Consider the following 19,401-nt stretch of genomic DNA (forward strand, 5'->3'; position numbering starts at 1 on the left):
TCGGATTAAACATCAATATCTCACAAGTATAAATGTCTTGACCCCAATACTTGGAGATGGTGGAGTGGAGATCTAACCCTGACTCAGCTAGCTGAGACAGTGCATTGATGTGTGGTAATATTTCGATGTGTATTTCAGTGTAACCAGCGAGTGGACCTCTATAAATGGCACGATGGAAATGGCGAGATCCACACTTCACTGCAGGGTCATACTCGTGTTATAAGGTATTTTGTTTAGTATTACATCCTCTGCATAAGTAATGTGGAAATATTACACTGACACCGTTTACATTATTACAGATAGTGTTAAATAAGTAACTTTGATTTGAAACAATTGATTTATCTTTAATTCTAATTTGAGTAACAGCCACATTGATATACCTCATCAACAAAGGTTCACCAAACTAATTCCCAGGACAGAGGGATTGTTCTATGAGGAAAGATGAACTAGATGGGGCCTTTATTCTCTGGCGTTTCGAAGTATGATAGGTGATCTCATTCAAACATACAAAATTCTTGGGGCTTGACAGGGTAAATGCAGGAAGGATGTTTCAACTGGCTTGGTGTTCCAGTAGAGTTTGGGCCTAGGCCGGGTGCTCTTTCAGAGGGCCGCTGCAGACTCAATGGGCCGAATGGCCTCCTTCTGCACTGTTGGGATTCTATGATTCTCATCAGAGGGTGACCATCTCAGAATAAGGGGCAAGCCACTTAGGACTGAGATGGTGAGGAATTTCTTCACTCAAAGGATGGTGAATCTTTGGAATTCTCTACCCCAGAGGGCTGTGGAGCTCAATTATTGAGTATGTTCAACACTGAGATTGATAGATTTCTACATATTAAAAACATCAAGGGATATTACCGGAAAATGGTGTTGAAGTAGAAGATAAGGCTTGATCTCGTTGGATGCTGCTTAGGCTCGAAGCACTGAATAGCATACCCATCCTATTTCTTAAGTTCTTATTCCTGGACTGGAAAGAGAGGGATTGTTTTTGTTTTGTTGGCTACAGTGACTCTTCCTGTTGGATATCGTTTTCAATGCTGTAATCTTGAGCAGGGGAAACATCCTTGCTGCATTTACCTCATCGAGCCCTAAGAATTTTGTACATTTGAATGAGATCACCTCTCATACGTCTAAACTCCGGAGAATAATGGCTCCGTCTATTTAATATTTCCTCATAGAACAATTCCTCTGTCCCAGGAATTAGTTTGGTGAACCTTTTATTGATGAGGAATGTAAATGTGACTGCTACTTAAGGAACTGGGACATGCAGGCTGTTCTGGGAGCCAAAAACTGCTGTTCGTTTCAGTATTTGCATTTGTGTCGGAAGGTGAGCAAGACTAGGGATGGGATCAGGATGCTGATTGATTGTTTGTGTGTTTCCATCCTGGAATGCAAAGGCAACCCTCAACTTCTTTTCCACCTTTGCCTCCAATGATGTGGGCATAACTGACAAGGCCATCATTAATTGTCCTTGAACTGAGTGCCTTGGTAAGTTAAAGTTTCCCTTGGTAAGGGAAGTTAAAGTCAACCATATTGCTGTGGGTCTGGCGTCACATGTAGACCAGGCCAGACTTGGTACGGTTGGCCTATCCTAAAGGACTTTCCTAAACTGGATGGGTTTTTAGAATAATCAGCTTTTTATATACAACTAGCTTTATATTTCAGATATATTTATTGAATTTAAACTCCACCACCTCCCATGGTGGGATTTTAACCCACATTTCTGGAGCATTAGCCTGGGTCTCTGGATTACTAGTCCAGTGGCATTACCACTACACACAGCGCCTCCCCAGACTTGACTTTCTCAAGGTGCTCTTTGCCACATACAGCATCAGTTTGAAGCCATCCAAATCTCTGTCCCAGCTCTCACCAAATTCCATTCACCCTTTACCACTGTGCTTGCTGACCTACTCCATAGTGATTTGATTTTAAAATTCTCATCCTTGTTTACAAATTCCTCCATGATCTCACCCCTCCCAATCTCAGTAATTTCCTCCAGCCATACAACTCTTAGGCATAGCTGTTCTACTTGATTTTCAACAACATGCGCATCCCCAATTTTAACCACTTCACCATTAGTGGCCTACCAGTAGCTGCCTACCCCTAAGCTCTGAATTCCCTCCCAGCACTTTTCCACCTCTCGTTCTTGCCTTTCCTCCTTTAAAGCACTCATTTATACCTAATTGACCAAGCTTTTGGTCATCTGCCCTAATATATGTAGCTCGGTGTTATGTTTTGTTTTATAATGTCTCTGGGATGTTCTATTACCTTATAGCTGCTATGTAAATGTGTCTGTGTTCAGATGATCTTGGAGAAAGGGTTATTCTCACAGAATGTGATATACATAATCAAAATATACACAGTGCAGAGAATTTGAAATGTATGATTTTCCTAATGTTAGAAGTGATACTTGGTTGGGATGAATACAATTTCGTTTGAATTCTCTTTTATATGTTGTAAGGTACCTGCTTGCGAGCATGTCGGGTCCTGTTCTTTTACTGACATGTTCTCTGCAAGTCAGTTCTTCAATTTGTTTTCTTTGTCTGCCCTTGTTTGTAGTGATTTGGAGTGGTCTTGGTTTGAACCGGAGCTGCTTGTTACGAGCTCTGTTGACACTTACATCTACATTTGGGATATCAAGTAAGTTTGGGAGGGGAGGTGGGTAAAAATTACAAACCTTTGTTGGTGTCATCAGGAGGAGTTATTTTTCTTTATGTTCTGAATTATGAGCATATAAATTAGAGAAAGATGTTCTGCTGAATTAGGTGCTAGATATAGTGGTGATTGATCCGCATGGTAATAATTACAATGAATTACTTTGAATTGCATTTAAAGAGATTATCTGAACTACTCTGTCGTGGTAAATGCTCGGGATGGTGGAGGCACTAGATGTCCTTCTCAGTGATAGATGCTGGTGTAACCATCACAATCCTGTTTAATGGTGGAGGGAAGAGTTTGAAATCCATTTTAGTGGCGGGACGGGGATCTAATTCTTATATAAACATACAGAAGGAAGCTATTTGCCCTCTGCAGGCTCTTTGAAGAAGTTTTCTAATTAGACCGACACCCCTGCTTTTTCCCAGAAGCCTGCAAATTTGTCATATTTTGGTCATGGATGTTTTTTTTAATCCAGCTTGGGTAGATTTGCAAGATATTACTAGGTTCTTTACTCGGAGAGTAGTAAGGGCGTGGAATGCCCTGCCTGCAACAGTAGTGGACTCGCCATCACTAAGGGCATTCAAATGGTCATTGGATAGGCATATGGACGAATAAGGGAATAGTGTAGAGGGACTTTAGAGGGGTTTCACAGGACGGCGCAACATCGAGGGCCGAAGGGCCTGTACTGCGCTGTAATGTTCTATGTTCTACTAAGCTCGCTCTCGATGAAATTGATTCATTACTTGTCAACACCATCTATAGGTCACATTCCTTTAGAAAGAAGATGGGATCACTTGTTTCTGATGTATCATTGATACATAGCTGTTTATAATGTTGTGTTAAGATAGATAGTGTTCTTGAGATCCCAAATAGCATTTGATAAGATGCCATATCAAAGAACTCCTAATGGTTGGGGGGAGGGTGCTCGCTGGCGAGCCGATCGGCTGCAAACACAGGAGAGAATCGGTCTCTGATTGCACAAGCAGATACTTGCAGATCTTTTGTTGAATTTAACCGTAATTTGGGGCAAGTCTGCGGGCTGGATACTGAGGCTTTGAAGGTCCGGTTCTGATCCCCAAGGGTTGGACAAGCCTGATTTGTGTAAATGTTTTGGATGAAGGAACTGAATGTATGGTTGCTAAGTTTGCCTTTTGACACAAAGATTGGTAGGTGAGCAAGTTGGGAAGAAGACATAAGGTGTCAGCAAAGATGTGATTAAATGAGTGGGCAAAAATTTAGTTGATGTTGGAAAATATGAACTTGTCCACTGCCAGTAAGAGCAGAAAAGCAGTGTATTATTTAACTGGAAAGAGATTGCCGAACTCTTCAGTACAGTGGGATTTGGGTGTCCTGGTACATATATTACAAAAACCTGGGGGCAGGCACAGCAAGTGATTTGGAAGGTAAATAATGTTGTCATTTCTTGGCAGGGGAAGGGAATATAAAAGTAAGGATGTTTGTTGCAGTTGTACAGGACGTTGGTGAGATCCCATTGTGTACAATTCTGGGTCTCCTTACTTCAGAAAGGATATAATTGCTCAGAAGCAATTCAGAGAAGGTTCACTTGAGTGATAAAGGGGTAATTAGGAAAAACTGGACAAGTTGAGCCGATATCCATTGGCGTTTAGAAGAATGAGAGGTAATCTTACTGAAATATACGTGGTCCTGAGGGGACTTGACGGGGTGGATTCTGAGAGGATGATTCCCTTTATGAGAGAGACTAAAACAAGGGGACACAGTTTAAAAATAAAAGACCACTATTTACGACAGATGAGAAATTCTTTCTCTGATAGTTGTTAATCTGCAGAATTATTTTCCCAGGGAGCAAAGAAGGCTGAACCATTGAATGTTAAGGCCTAGTTAGATTATTAATTGACAAAGGAGTCAAAGCATAAAAGGGGAAAGGCAGGACGGTAGAGTTGAGACCACATTCCCATCAACCATGATCTTACCAAATGGTGTAGCAGGCTTCAGGAGGCAAATGGTCTACTCCCAATCCTAATTCCTATGTTTGTGTGTAAGGCACTTGACAAATTCAGGTTCTTGTTGCAAACAGGAAAGTGCTGCAAGCATTATACCATTTATGGAGGTGGCTGATCTTGTTGAGATTTAGCCCACCGCTTTGTGACTGGGATTGGCCTACTTAAGACAACGATTTAAAGCAAAATGTTAAGAGATACTGGAAATCTGAAATAAAAACAGAAAAAGCTGGAAGAACCCAGTAGGTCCGGCAGCATCTGTGGTGGGAGAAACCAAATTTGTGTTTCAATGTCTCAGATGACTCTTCATCAAAACTGGGGAGAGATTGAAATGTGATGGGTCCTATGCTGTTCAGAAAGATGAGGAGGGGCAGGTAGAATAAAATAAGTAATTGCTACTTTTCTGGAAAGAGTGTTTAGGGCCTTGGACGGTGAGAAGTGAGGAATACATCGATAAAAGCAAATTACTGCGGATGCTGGAATCTGAAACGAAAGAGAAAATGCTAGCAAATCTCAGCAGGTCTGGCAGCATCTGTAGGGAGAGAAAAGAGCTAATGTTTCATGTCCAGATGACCCTGACCACTTGGACAAGTAGTAGGAATCATACTGTTGCTTCCCAACTGCAGTATTGGGAAACTGCAGTTTAATCAGGTTAAACTCACTTAACACTGCCCTACAGTTATGACTCCCTGGGAAAGAATGCGGTCAGTTCCAGCCCCACTTGACCCGGATTCGCTACAGTATTGATTTTATTAATATTAGTAACTATAATTAAATATGCAGCAAATACAACAGGCTAACTATTATCTAATTCTTAACCCCTTACTTAAACTCGACCCAGCTTCTAAATATTTTATAGATGCAGAGGCACACATTAGACAGACAAACACCGGGGAGAAGGGGGGGGAGGTGTGACAATAATAATGAAAGTGATAAAATTCTTTGTTTCAGATGAATGTCTATAGCACACCTTCCTTAAATTTATGCCTTCAGTTTGAGGTTTTCTGTTTCCAGTTTAATGATTTTCACTAGTTTCATTTAGGTCTCTGCAGTTTCAGAAATACATGATTGGACCCGATTTCATAAATTGAACTTTGCAAATCAGGTGGACAGGGTTAAGTGCAATCTGCAAAAATGGGACAACCTTCCCCTATCCCTGGTGGGCAGAGTCTAGTCTATTAAAATTAATGTTCTGCCAAGTTTTTTGTTTCAATGTCTCCCTATTTTCCTATCTAAATCATTTTTTGTGAGGGTAAGTAGGTTGATCTCATCTTTTATATGGGCAGGCAAGACCCCAAGGGTCCATAGGGTAGTTCTTCAAAGGGATAGGCGGTCGGGGGGGCCGAGTATTGCTGAATTTGGTTTATTATTATTGGACGACCAATGCTGAGTAGGTGCTGGGAATGTTCAGTGACACAGGTTCCATATGGGGACAGATAAAGACGAGGTCGGATAGGGGATCTAATCTGGGTACACTGGTGACAGCCTCGCTTTTGTTTTCTCTGGCTAGGTACTCCTCAAACCTGGTGGCCGTGTCCACTTTAAGGATATGAAGACAATTTGGGCAGCATTTTAAGCTTAAATTCATATCCAGGATGGCCCCTATCTGTACGAATCACTTACTGAGCCGTCGTGGTTGGACACCACGTTCAGGGTGTGGGAAGGGACTTGAGAGATTCGGGGATTTGTTTGCAGAGGGTTTGCCAGTTTGAAGGAGTTGTTGGCAAAGTTTGGGTTTGTGGAGTCAAACTGGTTCAGGTACCTCCCAGATAAGGAATTTTGCACGGGTGGCCTTCCCAACATTTCCCGTGGCACTGTGGACGTCTCTTGTTGGAAAGGATCCCTTCGCTGGTGGGGTTGGAGGAGGGTAACATGTCTGGTATTTATGGGCGAATTCTGTCTGAGCATTCAGACTCGGCGGATGGGGTGAAGGCGAAGTGGAAGAGAGGAAGTTAGAACCTATATTGAATGAGGTGTGGAGTGAGTCCCTTGTTATAATCCAGCTGAAGGTGGTGCATAGGGCGCACCTGACCAAAGCAAAAATGAGTGTTTATTTTCTGGAGATAGCAGACAGGTGCGAGCGGTGTTCGCGCGGGGGGGGGGGGGGGAACGAATCTCACACACGTTCTGGCCTTGCCCCAAACTGGTAAGCTTTTGGGCCTCCTTCTTCAGCATCATGTCAGCGATTCTGAATAGCAATCTGGAGCCTTGTCCTCGGGCCATCTTTGGGGCATCGGACTCGCATACAGACTGGAGTGAAGGCAGATGTTCTTTGATTGTTTTTTTAAAAAAAAATTTTAATTCAAATTTTAACCGACAAAACAAAGAAAAACAGTAACCCCCCCCCCCCCCCAATACAAAAGCAATAAATTAACGAAAAGAATGAACATAAAACCATGAAACCACACCCCCATAGCAGACAAGCAGATGTTCTTTGATTGACCGGAGGTAAGTTCTGCTGGGACATGGTTGGGTGACCTGATGGAATTCGTCTACCTGAAGTAAGTCATGTACACCTTTATGAGGTCGGGTGAAGAATTCTACTGGAGATGGCAGACATTCATGACCAACTTTAAGGAATTAGTCGCCATTAGTTGCTGGGGCGGGGTAGGGTTTGGGGTTTGTTTTATTTGTTTTTGGTTTCCTTCTCTTGGTGGATACGGTTGGTTGGGGGTTTTGTTATGTTAGTTTTGTGTATCACCTGCTGGGATAATATGTGTTTTGTTGTAAAATGTATAGTAAAATGGAAAATCTCTAAAAATATATTTAAAAAAAAACATACATGGATCAAAATGATAACAGCAAAATTAAAGAAAGGGGAAATAAGGGAATCAGAAGGAAGGACCCTGACACTGTGCAAACCTAGGGGGTGGGATTCTCTGATCCTGAGGCTGTGTTGACGCTGCCGTAAACGCCGTCACATTTCCGGACAGTGTCAACACAGCCTCAGGATCAGCAATTCTGGCCCCGCACAGCACTGGAGCGGTTCACACCTCTCCAGCTGCTGATCCCAGTGTCAAATGGGCGCCGCGGGATCCGTGCATGCGCAATGGCCCCAGCGTCAACACGTGCATGCACGGTGTCACCCTTCTCCATGCTAGCCCCGAAGCAACATGGTGCAGGGCTACAGGGGCCGACATGGAAGAAAGGAGCCCCCCAGCCAGGGAGGTTTTTAACCATAGTGATGGGTTTCTGTACATATTAAAAAATAAGATCATTGTTAGTGTGAAATTGACATTTGGGCTTTCTATTTGCTGGAGTACTGGAGACTTGCACATAAAATTGCCAGTTTGTAAAAGTCAGTTTTGAATTGATGTTCCTGAGTGTCACCTGTTACTATTACAGTCAAGGATCAAGTTCCCTCACCAGATGTTTTTCTGTCTCTTTAGGGACACACGGAAGCCATCAGTGTCCCTATCAGCTGTAGGTGAGTAGACATAGACATAGAACAGTACAGCACAGAACAGGCCCTTCGGCCCTCGATGTTGTGCCGAGCAATGATCACCCTACTTAAACCCACGTAACCCGTATACCCGTAACCCAACAATCCCCCCATTAACCTTACACTACGGGCAATTTAGCATGGCCAATCCACCTAACCCGCACATCTTTGGACTGTGGGAGGAAACCGGAGCACCCGGAGGAAACCCACGCACACACAGGGAGGACGTGCAGACTCCACACAGACAGTGACCCAGCCGGGAATCGAACCTGGGACCCTGGAGCTGTGAAGCATTGATGCTAACCACCATGCTACCGTGAGGCCCCACCTCACGGTATGTATGTAATATATGAGTAGGATGGGAATGGAAGGATACGGACTCCGTAAGTGTATACGGTTTTAGTTAGGCACATGCTTGGAGGGCCGAAGGGCCTGTTCCTGTGGTGTATTCTTCTTTGTTCTTTTAATGTGTAGCTGCACAAAAGTAGCAGTGAACGTTTGGGAGGCTGTGTTTGGTTCTAAAGCAGTGCATGCGTAGTCGTACTGCTTCATTCCATGACAGAACTGCCCATTTCCCCAACCTCAAACTTATACTCTCCATTTAGTTTCTCTTTTTGTTTTAAAAATAAAATTCAACAACTCACAGAAATCTTAATGTGAACGGAAACTACAGAAGAAAATTAATAATCCTGGATAGTGGAGCTTGGAACTAGAAAGAGCTATTTTATTCAGAACAAAACACTACCCATATTTCCCTCGATAATCTTTGAGCTTCTATGGTGCATTTTCAAAGTAATCCTGGCAGCTGACATCAATACCTGCAACATGTTGCTATTCTCTGCACTCTGTTTTTAAAAAATAAAATAAATATAATACACTTTTGTTCCTTTACATAATCTGTAACATGCATAGCTTTGTTAACAATATTCTAACTATTTTTAACTGCATTGCTGCCGGCGCGTGGGCCAATGTGTCATTTGTTTTCTGCGCGTACGTGGACAGTGAACTTACGCAGAAATGGATAAAAGTTGTGGGAAATTGTCAAATGGTGGGACAGTAGCGTTTCTTGGAATGTGAAATTCGATTGAAGCTGATGCATAAAATGTGACTGATCAGCATTTATTCTTTCCTGGATTGAAATGGTGTGCTTGTGTGCAAGAGTGTGTTCTTCCATACAAAAAGAAAGTTTGTAGTCCAGAAAAGAAGTGAGTTTGTGCTGGTTCAGTTCCAAGTGCCCAAGATACCACAGCATAAAACTGTTCTCCCCTCTTTTGCCAGTCACCTTAATATGTGTTCTCTGGTTACTGATCTTCCTGATATTGGAAACAGTGAGCGAGAGGAACTTGTTAAAATGTTTCATGATTTTGAACATGACCATTAAATCTTCCCTTCTCTGCTCGTAAGAACAGCTCCTATAGTATCTCCACATAACTGAAGTCGCTCATCCTTTGTACCATTTCATTAAATCTCTTCTGCATTGCTCTCTGAGGCCTTCTTTAAATGCAGTGCCCAGAATTGGACACACTGTTCCTGCAGGGGCTTAACCAGTGATTGATTTTCTCACATCTGTGCCCGGTGTCTCTATTTATAAAGTCAAGCCTGTATGGTCTTTTAACTACCGTTTCAACCTGTCCTGCAATCTCTGAGGATTTCTGTATGTAAACTCTCATGTCTTTCTGTTTGTGCAGTTGATACAGCTAGTTCTACCAAATTGACTTGTTCAATAGTCTAATCTTTATGTCAAACAAGCCCTTATAGGGCACATAACTTGGTGTTCATTAACTGGTGACTTCTAAAGAGTTAGCCATCAAGCATTTGGATAAACCATGCAAACCAACTAAACATTTGGAAGCCCCTAGTCCCTGCGTGCAGGAGCTAACCTGAATCCTGACTGTTGTATGAAAGTTGAATGATACAACTCAGAGGTTTATAATGTTGCTTGGGTTTCCTCCCACGATTAATATTAGCTGACCTCTGCACCAAATATCTGTAATGACTTGAGGTTTTACCAAAAGGTAAACACATAAGAACATAAGAACTAGGAGCAGGAGTAGGCCATCTGGCCCCTCGAGCCTGCTCCGCCATTCAATTAGATCATGGCTGATCTTTTGTGGACTCAGCTCCACTTTCCAGCCCGAACACCATAACCCTTAATCCCTTTATTCTTCAAAAAACGATCTATCTTTACCTTAAAAACATGTAATGAAGGAGCCTCAACTGCTTCACTGGGCAAGGAATTCCATAGATTCACAACCCTTTGGGTGAAGAAGTTCCTCCTAAACTCAGTCCTAAATCTACTTCCCCTTATTTTGAGGCTATGCCCCCTAGTTCTGCTGTCACCCGCCAGTGGAAACAACCTGCCCGCATCTATCCTATCTATTCCCTTCATAATTTTAAATGTTTCTATAAGATCCCCCCCTCATCCTTCTAAATTCCAACGAGTACAGTCCCAGCCTACTCAACCTCTCCTCATAATCCAACCCCTTCAGCTCTGGGATTAACCTAGTGAATCCCCTCTGCACACCCTCCAGCGCCAGTTCGTCTGTTGCTCTGCTGAAGCTTGTCCAGTGGGAATATTTTTCATGGCTTTGTAAGATTGGTGAACTCACTACTGCATTGTGTCAAGGGGATTAGGGGAAATAGTTCTAGGCGATTTGGATTAAACAGTACAATCGACGAGTAAGGGGTTGTAATTTACCTGCGTTGCACAAGTGGCCTGTTTAGGTTTCTTTATCGGTTTTCCACATTGTGTAGCTGGAGCTTCTCAGGTGAAATGGAACAAAAAGAACTCGTGCTGCTTGGCAACGAGCCATGATGGAGACGTCCGAATCTGGGACAAGCGGGTGAGTGTTGCTTTGGAATGGCTGAACTTTAGACATTGTGCTTGTGTGTACCTGCAGATTTAATGTTAAACATCTGGACCTTTTTGAATTCGTTTTTTGCATAGAGTTCATGAGCAGCGAGTTCTAGTTTGGTCTAGTTCCCAATGCGTAGAATCACTGAATGCCATGCTAATTACACCTGACTAATTTAATTATTTTTTGCTTTGAGAGAACTGTAACGATGGTAAAAGACATTTCTCTCTGAAAGATGCTTCAGGCAGACATCAGATCTAATGTATGGTCATGCTGCCATCTCTAGCATCATCCAACTTCCCATTGCCAGATGTGTGAACTGGAAGAAGGCTAAATAAGTAATGGTTGTCATGAAAAACCAGGGCTGGACTTGTGCAGGACAGTAGGTTTCTGGACAAAGCTCCAGCAACTGAAATTTTAATCGCATCATCTTAGAATACCTGGACGGTTGGGGGAAAATTGTGTTACTTTTTATATATTAAATATATATTATGTGTGTGTGTTTACATAGAAACAAACATAGAAAATAGAAGCAGGAGGATTCAATTTGGCCCTCTGAACCTGTTCTGCCATTCATTATGGTCATGGCTGATCATCAAATTCAACACCCTGATCCAGCCTGTACCCCTCATGTTCTTGATTCCTTCAGCCCCAGGAGGTATAATCAACTCCTCGAAATTGCACAATGTTTTGGCCTCAACTATTTTTTGTGGTAGTGAATTCCACAGATTCACCACTCTCTGGATGAAGAAATTTCTCTTCACCTCAGTTCTAAAATGTTTACCCCATATCCTCAAACTGTGACCCCTTGTTCTGAACTCCCCCACCATCGGCAACATTTTTTCTGAATCGACCCTGTATAATCCTGTCAGTCATTTATAAATATGTATGAGATCCCCCCTCACTCTGTTAAACTCCAATGAATAAAATCCTATCCGACTTAGTCTCTCCTCACATGACAGTCCTCCCATCCCAGGAATCAGCCTGGTAAACCTTCGCTGCACTCCCTCCATAGCAAGAACATCCTTCCTCAGATAAGGAAGTATAGAAAAAGAACGATGAGAAGGCATGGAGCTTTTTTTTCTGCACTCAAGAATGAAGATCAAGGGGGATTCTCTAGTATTTTGGAGGAATACATAACAGCAAACAAAGAGGACCTCTGAGGGAAAAAACTTACCTTTTTTGAGTAAACCATGTGGGTACGGAGTTAGTAGCAAAAAAATGGTTTAAATGGGCAGTTCAGTAACATCAGCCAACCAGCCAGCAACCAAAATGTTGAACAAAGAATAGCAATTTCCCGAGAAGTTTTCAGCATCATGACTCTGTTAACGTGGAATGAAAGCTTTTGAATCTAGGTGATAATGTATAGAATGCTTAAGTGTAATTGATAGCTGTGCATAGGAAAATTGTTGGGGTTGGCATTGTCTTGTTATTTGTAAAGATCGAAGCTAAAAAATGACAACAATGCTGAAGGATTAATGGAATAGACAAGTGTAACATCAATGGGTGGGTATAATCTACATTTAAATTGATGGAAAGTAAGACATGTACGTTAGCTTCTTCGGAGCAGACAAGGTACATTAACTGATCAGGGAAGTTATGAAGCTGGGAGAATGGATAATTAAGGCTGAGTGAAAAGACTTTTGCCTCAAGCACAGAGTTTTTGCACGTATTTTAATATAATACCTTGACAAAATGTATTTTTTTCCCTAGAAACCTAACACAGCTGTGGAATATATAGCTGCTCACTTGTCAAAAATCCATGGACTAGACTGGCACCCAGAGAATGAGCACATCTTTGCTACGTCGAGCCAAGACAACTCTGTCAGAGTAAGTGCTCGTTCCCATGCCCGAGTTCTTAGTTCATACCTGTTAAGAAGAAGATATACAGGCAGCACGGTGGTGCAGTGAGTAGCACTGCTGCCTCACGACACCTAGGTCCCAGGTCACTGTCCGTGTGGAGTTTGCACGTTCTCCCCGTGTTTGCATGGGTTTCGCCCCCGTAACCCAAAGATGTACACGGTAGGTGGATTGGCCACGCTAAATTGCCCCTTAATTGGAAAAAATTAATTGGGTACTCTATAAAAAAAGGTGTACATCTGTTGAACCCAAATCCATTTTTCTCTTCCTGGTCTCTAGTTCTGGGATCACCGACAACCACGGAAATATCTGAACATCCTTTCCTGTCAAGTGCCAGTGTGGAAGGCCCGGTACACAGTAAGTAGTTTTCCCATTTGGTGTCATTGGGTGAAGGATGGTTATGTTTCTCTCTCTCTCTCGCTCTCTCTCTCTCGCTCTCTCTCTCTCTCTCTCTCTCGTGCTCTCTCTCCCCCCGGCTCTTTTAATTTTGGTATTAACTATATGTTTTGTTGAGTATTAAACATATTGATGAACTTGCTCTAGATCTTGAACAGTTAGAAATTAGAAAGGACTACCTGTTTGTGTTGATTCAAGTACAGTTTGAATTAACTGGAAAATGAATAGATTCTTATGATCTATGACTCTTCCTTTCTGCACTTCTTCTCAACTGCACAAAATTAGGGGCGATGTCTGTTGAGATGTAGCTGTTTTGGGCATAGGGTGATGTTAAGACCAGCTGAGGATAACTTTATTTTCTTTTTGCCTTTTTCTCTGGTAATTATCCAGCTTCCACTTAACTCCATCCTTTCAAAGCACAGCAGAAAGCCCAACTTGCATATCCTACCAAATTTAGTGCAGTGCATTGCATTGTCATGTGGTAGATTCCCTGGGGATGTTCTACTCGAGCGCTGACAGGATGCACTGAAATAAATAAATTTGATTAGTTGAATGACTTCATTGGCTTTGTATCTTTGATCCGGTGTTTTTGTTATCCTGAAGTAGGTACAGTAGTGATTTTTGTGTTTGAAAATTAGACATGGCGTTTTCCTTTAAGAATTAACTGCAATTTGCCTGTTGTAATTCACAGTAGAATTTTTTCCTGTCCTTCACAGCCGTTCAGCAATGGCTTGGTGACAGTGATGGTTCCACAGCTACGTCGTGGTGAAAATAGTCTCCTTCTCTGGAATGTTTTAGACCTGAATGTTCCAGTTCATACCTTCGTTGGACACGATGATGTTGTGCTAGAATTTCAGTGGCGAAAACAGAGGGAAGGTAAGGGCCCCAAAACAGATGTAAGCCTTAAGTCCAAGGTGAGGTCAAATCAGATGCAAGACCTGTGAGATGTCTTTCTATTCTAACCTTAATCTGTGAATAAGGTTCTAATTTTTCTCTTCTAATCTGTGGGAGAAGTCTGAGTGCCGTACAAAATGAATAGTCCCTAACTTATGTGCTCCTTAAATACTTGTTAATTTAAAAATCAACATGACATTCAAAGAAGAAAGGGCTACATGAGTAACAGTTATAGTTGCTACTGTGTTTTTATATGTGGGGAAGGTTAACAGACCAATTTGTTAACCTGGCTCAGGCTTTATGACGTTAAATGTTCCCCTTCAACATTGACCTGCCCAGCCTGTTATCTCCAATAGGTTCATCCTTTCAGTTATGAGATTGGGTTTAATTTCTGTTCTTGCAAACAATCAGCGCGCTCCTCTCTGGCATTCAATCTGTTGTCCCTCTGATTTATGCTCGTCTCTTGCAGCTGCTTGTTTGAATTCCTCCAGTCAGGTTCCTGTCTGAGGTAAAATTACAAATAACGTTCTTTATGTGGGCCATTGTGCAAAATTCCTCCCCTGCCACCTTTGATGTGGTCAAACACATTGTCTTCTTCCAATGCCTCTTCTCTCTTGTCCTGTTCGATGGGATTGTTCCAATATGTTTTCTTTCTTGTGTATTTGTTTATAGTCAGAGCATCTCTTGCGTTAACATCCCGTTCCTGTATTGTCAGCCTCATAAGTGCATCTACATATATGCTGATTACATCAATATCTTCTTGTTCATTGTCGCTCTCAGCTCCTGCACAGTGAAGAAATTTCCCTTCATCCAAGTCATAGATGGACGGAGTCTTATCCTGAGATTATGACATCCTAGTTCTAGACTTGTGAACCAGTAGAAACGACCTCTCAGCATCATTCCATCACACCTTCTTATGAATTTTATATGTTTCAGTGAGATCTTTGCTCATTCTTTTAAACTCCTCAGAATAAAGGACCATTCTACACTATTTCTCCTCACGGGGACTGTCCTCTCATCCAGTAATCAATTTAATGAAACTTTGTTGCGCACCTTCCAAAGAAGGTATATATTTTTTGGGGGAAGGCATCCAAAATGTTACACAATACTCTAGGTATGGCCTCACCCAAAGTCCTCTGCAAATACAGCAAGACTTCCTTACCCTTTTACTCCAATCCTCCTACAATAAGAGCTAGCTGCTTGCTGTACCTGTGTTTTAACTTCCTGTGATTTGTGTACAAGGATCATCAAATCATTCTACATGCCAACATCTGCTCTTTCAGCTTTTTAAAAAAAATTCTGTGTTTTCCAATTTTTTGAATATAAGTGCCACTGGCAAAACCATCCCTAAAAGCTTCAGCAGGCAGGGTCGAGCTGCTTTTTTGAATCACTGCACTCATACTGCTGTTAGATTGGGGTAGTTCCATGATTTTGACCCAGTGACAACGAAGGCATGGCAATATTGTTCCAAGTTACTCACCAAGACTTCTCAGACTGCACCTTCCAAACCCACAGCTGCGAGTACTAGAAGGACAAGGGCAGCAGACACATGGGAACACCACCATGTGGAAGTTCCCCTCCAAGCCCCTAATATACTACCTGCATTCTCATGAGCCCTAATCTTTTTTCCCCCAATTAAGGGGCATTTAGCATGGCCAATCCACCTACCCTGCACATTTGTGGTTGTGGGGGTGATACCCAGCAGACACGGACATGAAGTTACCATGTGCAAACTTCACATGGACAGTGACCCAGGGCCGGGTTTCGAATCAAGGTCCTCCATCGATTTGCTAGTCACCTTTGCTGATTTATGAAACCCTCCCTATCCTTAGACCTGCTGCCCTTTTTGGCAACTTGAGCCACTTTTAATCTAGTTCTGTCTATAACCTGTCTAGTCAGTTGTGGCTGTGGCATTTTTCCACTGGAGTCTTTATTGTTCAAGAGAATGTACGTTCGTTGAAAATTATTTTTTGTAGATGTTAGCCATTGCTTCTCTACCTTAATATCTTTTACTCTAATGTCCCAGTTTTCTCAGAAAATGCACTCCTCCTATCATCGCAATTGGCGTTGTTTAAATTTATAATCCTAGTTCTGTTCTTGACCACATCACTCAAACTTAATGTAGAATTCTAACATTTTCATTACTGTTTCCAAGTCGATCCTTTGCCACAGGATTGTCCCATTATGCAGTACCAAGTCTAAAATTGCCACAAAACCGTTGCAAATACTTTCCCTGAGCAGCTCCTTCAAACTACGTTTGCCAATTTGGTTTGCTCGGTCTGCATAAAAATTTAGGATGATTGTTTTATCCTAATTTCCTGAATTGTACTCTATCAAATAATTACTGTTAGGGGACGTATAGACTATTCCATCCAGTGCTTTCTGTCCTTTATTTCATGGGTACACCCATACCGATTCTACACACTGGTTTTCTGGGATTCTGATCCTTTCTCTTCGCAGTCTTTATCTTATCCTTTATTATTAGGGTTGTCCCACCACTTGCAATGGGAGGAGCCCAATATTGTTGTAAGAAAATGTGGTGAGTAGCTCTGTGTTTCAGAAACAGATGGTTCAGACTTGTCCATAGATATGGATATATGGTCTGGTAGAGTAATTGTTGATTATCCAAGCTTCAAACCAAATTACTCCAAACTCAATTGTGCCTGTGTTAATAATTTGTGCCCTTCAAAGTCTGCCGCCAGGTGGTCCTCCTTGTTCACAGTTCATTTCACAGTGATTGCAGATGTAAGGAATGTTTAGACTGAACTGGAGTCTGGCTATATTCTAAATCTGGTTTCCTGCCTTTTTGTAGAATTGAAGGACTATCAGTTGGTTACCTGGTCACGTGACCAGACGTTACGGATGTGGCGGATCGATACGCAATTGCAACGGGTAAGTGGTTTTTCACTTAATGTCTCATCGGGTGGTGTAAACTGTTGTTCCAATAATGACGTTGCCATTTGTGCATCTCATCCCTACCTTACATATTAATGATAAAATATTTGGCAGCTCTCCGTGCAGTAATTTTGTACAGAGTAAGGGCCATGTCAGGTGTTTATATGTAGATTTCCTCCCTCAATTATTACTCATAAATACGCATGACTGAGAGGGGAGGAATAGGGTAATGGTATATTCCATTTTACATTCCATCGTTTGAATGCAATTTTAGGGGGAGATTGACTTGTAAATGGGTGAATGTAACTTCAGCACATCCCCTCAACTAAATATCTGAAACTAGGGACTGGAATTGATATCAGTTATATATGATAAGCTGAGATCTTCCTCAAAACCTTGTTCTGCGATGCATTAGGCTGTATTGCGCATGGAGCTTTCACCTTCGCCTGCCCTGCATTATTTACTGTGTTGATAGCAGTAAGAAGGTCATCAGGAGATGGGAAGGAAAGGGAGGCAGAGCAAATGAGAGGTAGTGAATGTCTAGTAAAGGTACTTTTCTCTTGGGTGAGGTGGGTGGATGATTATTTTCTATTTAGTAACAAATTTGAGCTTGTTGGGGAAAATGGAGAAACTGGAGGCTGGGTAGCATTTCAGTGGAGAAATGTGGCTGTGTGCATGTTAGGGTGCTGAGGGTGTCCTTGTATGACCTGGGGAGGGATATAACTATTGTACTTGGGAAGAGGGTGATTTGCAAGGCTGCAACTGTGCGGCACTTTGGTGTGAAAGGTGTGGTTATTTGACTTTAGTAGTAGTTAACTTCTCAATGTAAGTTCACCAGCAGCATGTTTTGATCAGCTGTTTTGTTCCAGCTCTGTGCAAATGACATGCTGGATGGCGATGACTTAACTGATGGCATTACCCTGCTCCCAGAGACAGATAAAGCCCTTCACCCACAGGATACTGATCCTCACCCAACGCTAAGTCATGTAAATGAGGAGGATGAAGGTAAAGTAGTCACTAACTTCAAAATTGACTTCTCTACACTGTGTTGCTTCAGTGGACTACCGCTCAAGCAGCAGCGAAGTGGAGACTGGGAGACCAAATGTTAGCATTGAAACCGATTAAAGGAGTTTTCTGAGTATGATAGGCATTTGAAGTATCAGAACCTGGGGGTCTAAACTATAAGGTTTCTACAACCAGTCCCAGCTTTTCTTTACTTGCAGGTAATTGTCACTGTTTCTCAATTCTTTATTCAGTGTCCTGACACTGCCATCATGTGGGAATTAGAACATAGAACGATACAGCGCAGTACAGGCCCTTCGGCCCTCGATGTTGCACCGACATGGAAAAAAAACTAAAGGCCATCTAACCTACACTATGCCCTTATCATCCATATGCTTATCCAACAAATTTTTAAATGCCCTCAATGTTGGTGAGTTCACTACTGTTGCAGGTAGGGCATTCCATGGCCTCACCACTCTTTGCGTAAAAAACCCACCTCTGACCTCTGTCCTATATCTATTACCCCTCAATTTAAGGCTATGTCCCCTCGTGCTAGCCACCTCCATCCGCGGGAGAAGGCTCTCGCTGTCCACCCTATCTAACCCTCTGATCATTTTGTATGCCTCTATTAAGTCACCTCTTAACCTTCTTCTCTCTAATGAAAACAACCTCAAGTCCATCAGCCTTTCCTCATAAGATTTTCCCTCCATACCAGGCAACATCCTGGTAAATCTCCTCTGCACCCGTTCCAAAGCTTCCACGTCCTTCCTATAATGAGGCGACCAGAACTGTACGCAATACTCCAAATGCGGCCGTACTAGAGTTTTGTACAACTGCAACATGACCTCATGGCTCCGGAACTCAATCCCTCTACCAATAAAGGCCAACACACCATAGGCCTTCTTCACAGCCCTATCAACCTGGGTGGCAACTTTCAGGGATCTATGTACATGGACACCGAGATCCCTCTGCTCATCCACACTACCAAGAATTTTACCATTAGCCAAATATTCCGCATTCCTGTTATTCTTTCCAAAGTGAATCACCTCACACTTCTCCACATTAAACTCCATTTGCCACCTCTCAGCCCAGCTCTGCAGCTTATCTATGTCCCTCTGTAACCTGCAACATCCTTCCGCACTGTCTACAACTCCACCGACTTTAGTGTCGTCTGCAAATTTACTCACCCATCCTTCTGCGCCCTCCTCTAGGTCATTTATAAAAATGACAAACAGCAACGGCCCCAGAACAGATCCTTGTGGTACGCAACTCGTAACTGAACTCCATTCTGAACATTTCCCATCAACTACCACTCTCTGTCTTCTTTCAACTAGCCAATTTCTGATCCACATCTCTAAATCACCCTCAATCCCCAGCCTCCGTATTTTCTGCAATAGCCGACCGTGGGGAACCTTATCAA

The 19,401-nt window shown here is 42.4% G+C and overlaps 1 protein-coding gene across 5 annotated transcripts in view; it reads left to right on the plus strand.

Annotated features, from left to right (window-relative positions):
* The window catches only part of wdr59 (WD repeat domain 59), a 100,178-nt gene that overhangs the window by 14,828 nt on the left and 65,949 nt on the right, over window positions 1-19,401 (plus strand). For all 5 annotated transcript variants that reach the window (XR_005461834.1, XR_005461835.1, XM_038806983.1 and 2 more), the window contains exons 4-12: window positions 139-224; window positions 2,560-2,640; window positions 8,027-8,064; window positions 10,834-10,922; window positions 12,648-12,764; window positions 13,074-13,151; window positions 13,907-14,066; window positions 16,897-16,976; window positions 17,849-17,984. Coding sequence is in view for 3 of the 5 variants with exons in the window: in XM_038806983.1 (XP_038662911.1) it covers window positions 139-224; window positions 2,560-2,640; window positions 8,027-8,064; window positions 10,834-10,922; window positions 12,648-12,764; window positions 13,074-13,151; window positions 13,907-14,066; window positions 16,897-16,976; window positions 17,849-17,984 (865 nt within the window). In the remaining 2 variants the exon portion in view is untranslated. The remainder of the gene's footprint in view (window positions 1-138; window positions 225-2,559; window positions 2,641-8,026; window positions 8,065-10,833; window positions 10,923-12,647; window positions 12,765-13,073; window positions 13,152-13,906; window positions 14,067-16,896; window positions 16,977-17,848; window positions 17,985-19,401) is intronic.

This window comes from Scyliorhinus canicula, chromosome 9 (assembly GCF_902713615.1).
Source record: "Scyliorhinus canicula chromosome 9, sScyCan1.1, whole genome shotgun sequence".
Classification (NCBI taxonomy): domain Eukaryota; kingdom Metazoa; phylum Chordata; class Chondrichthyes; order Carcharhiniformes; family Scyliorhinidae; genus Scyliorhinus; species Scyliorhinus canicula.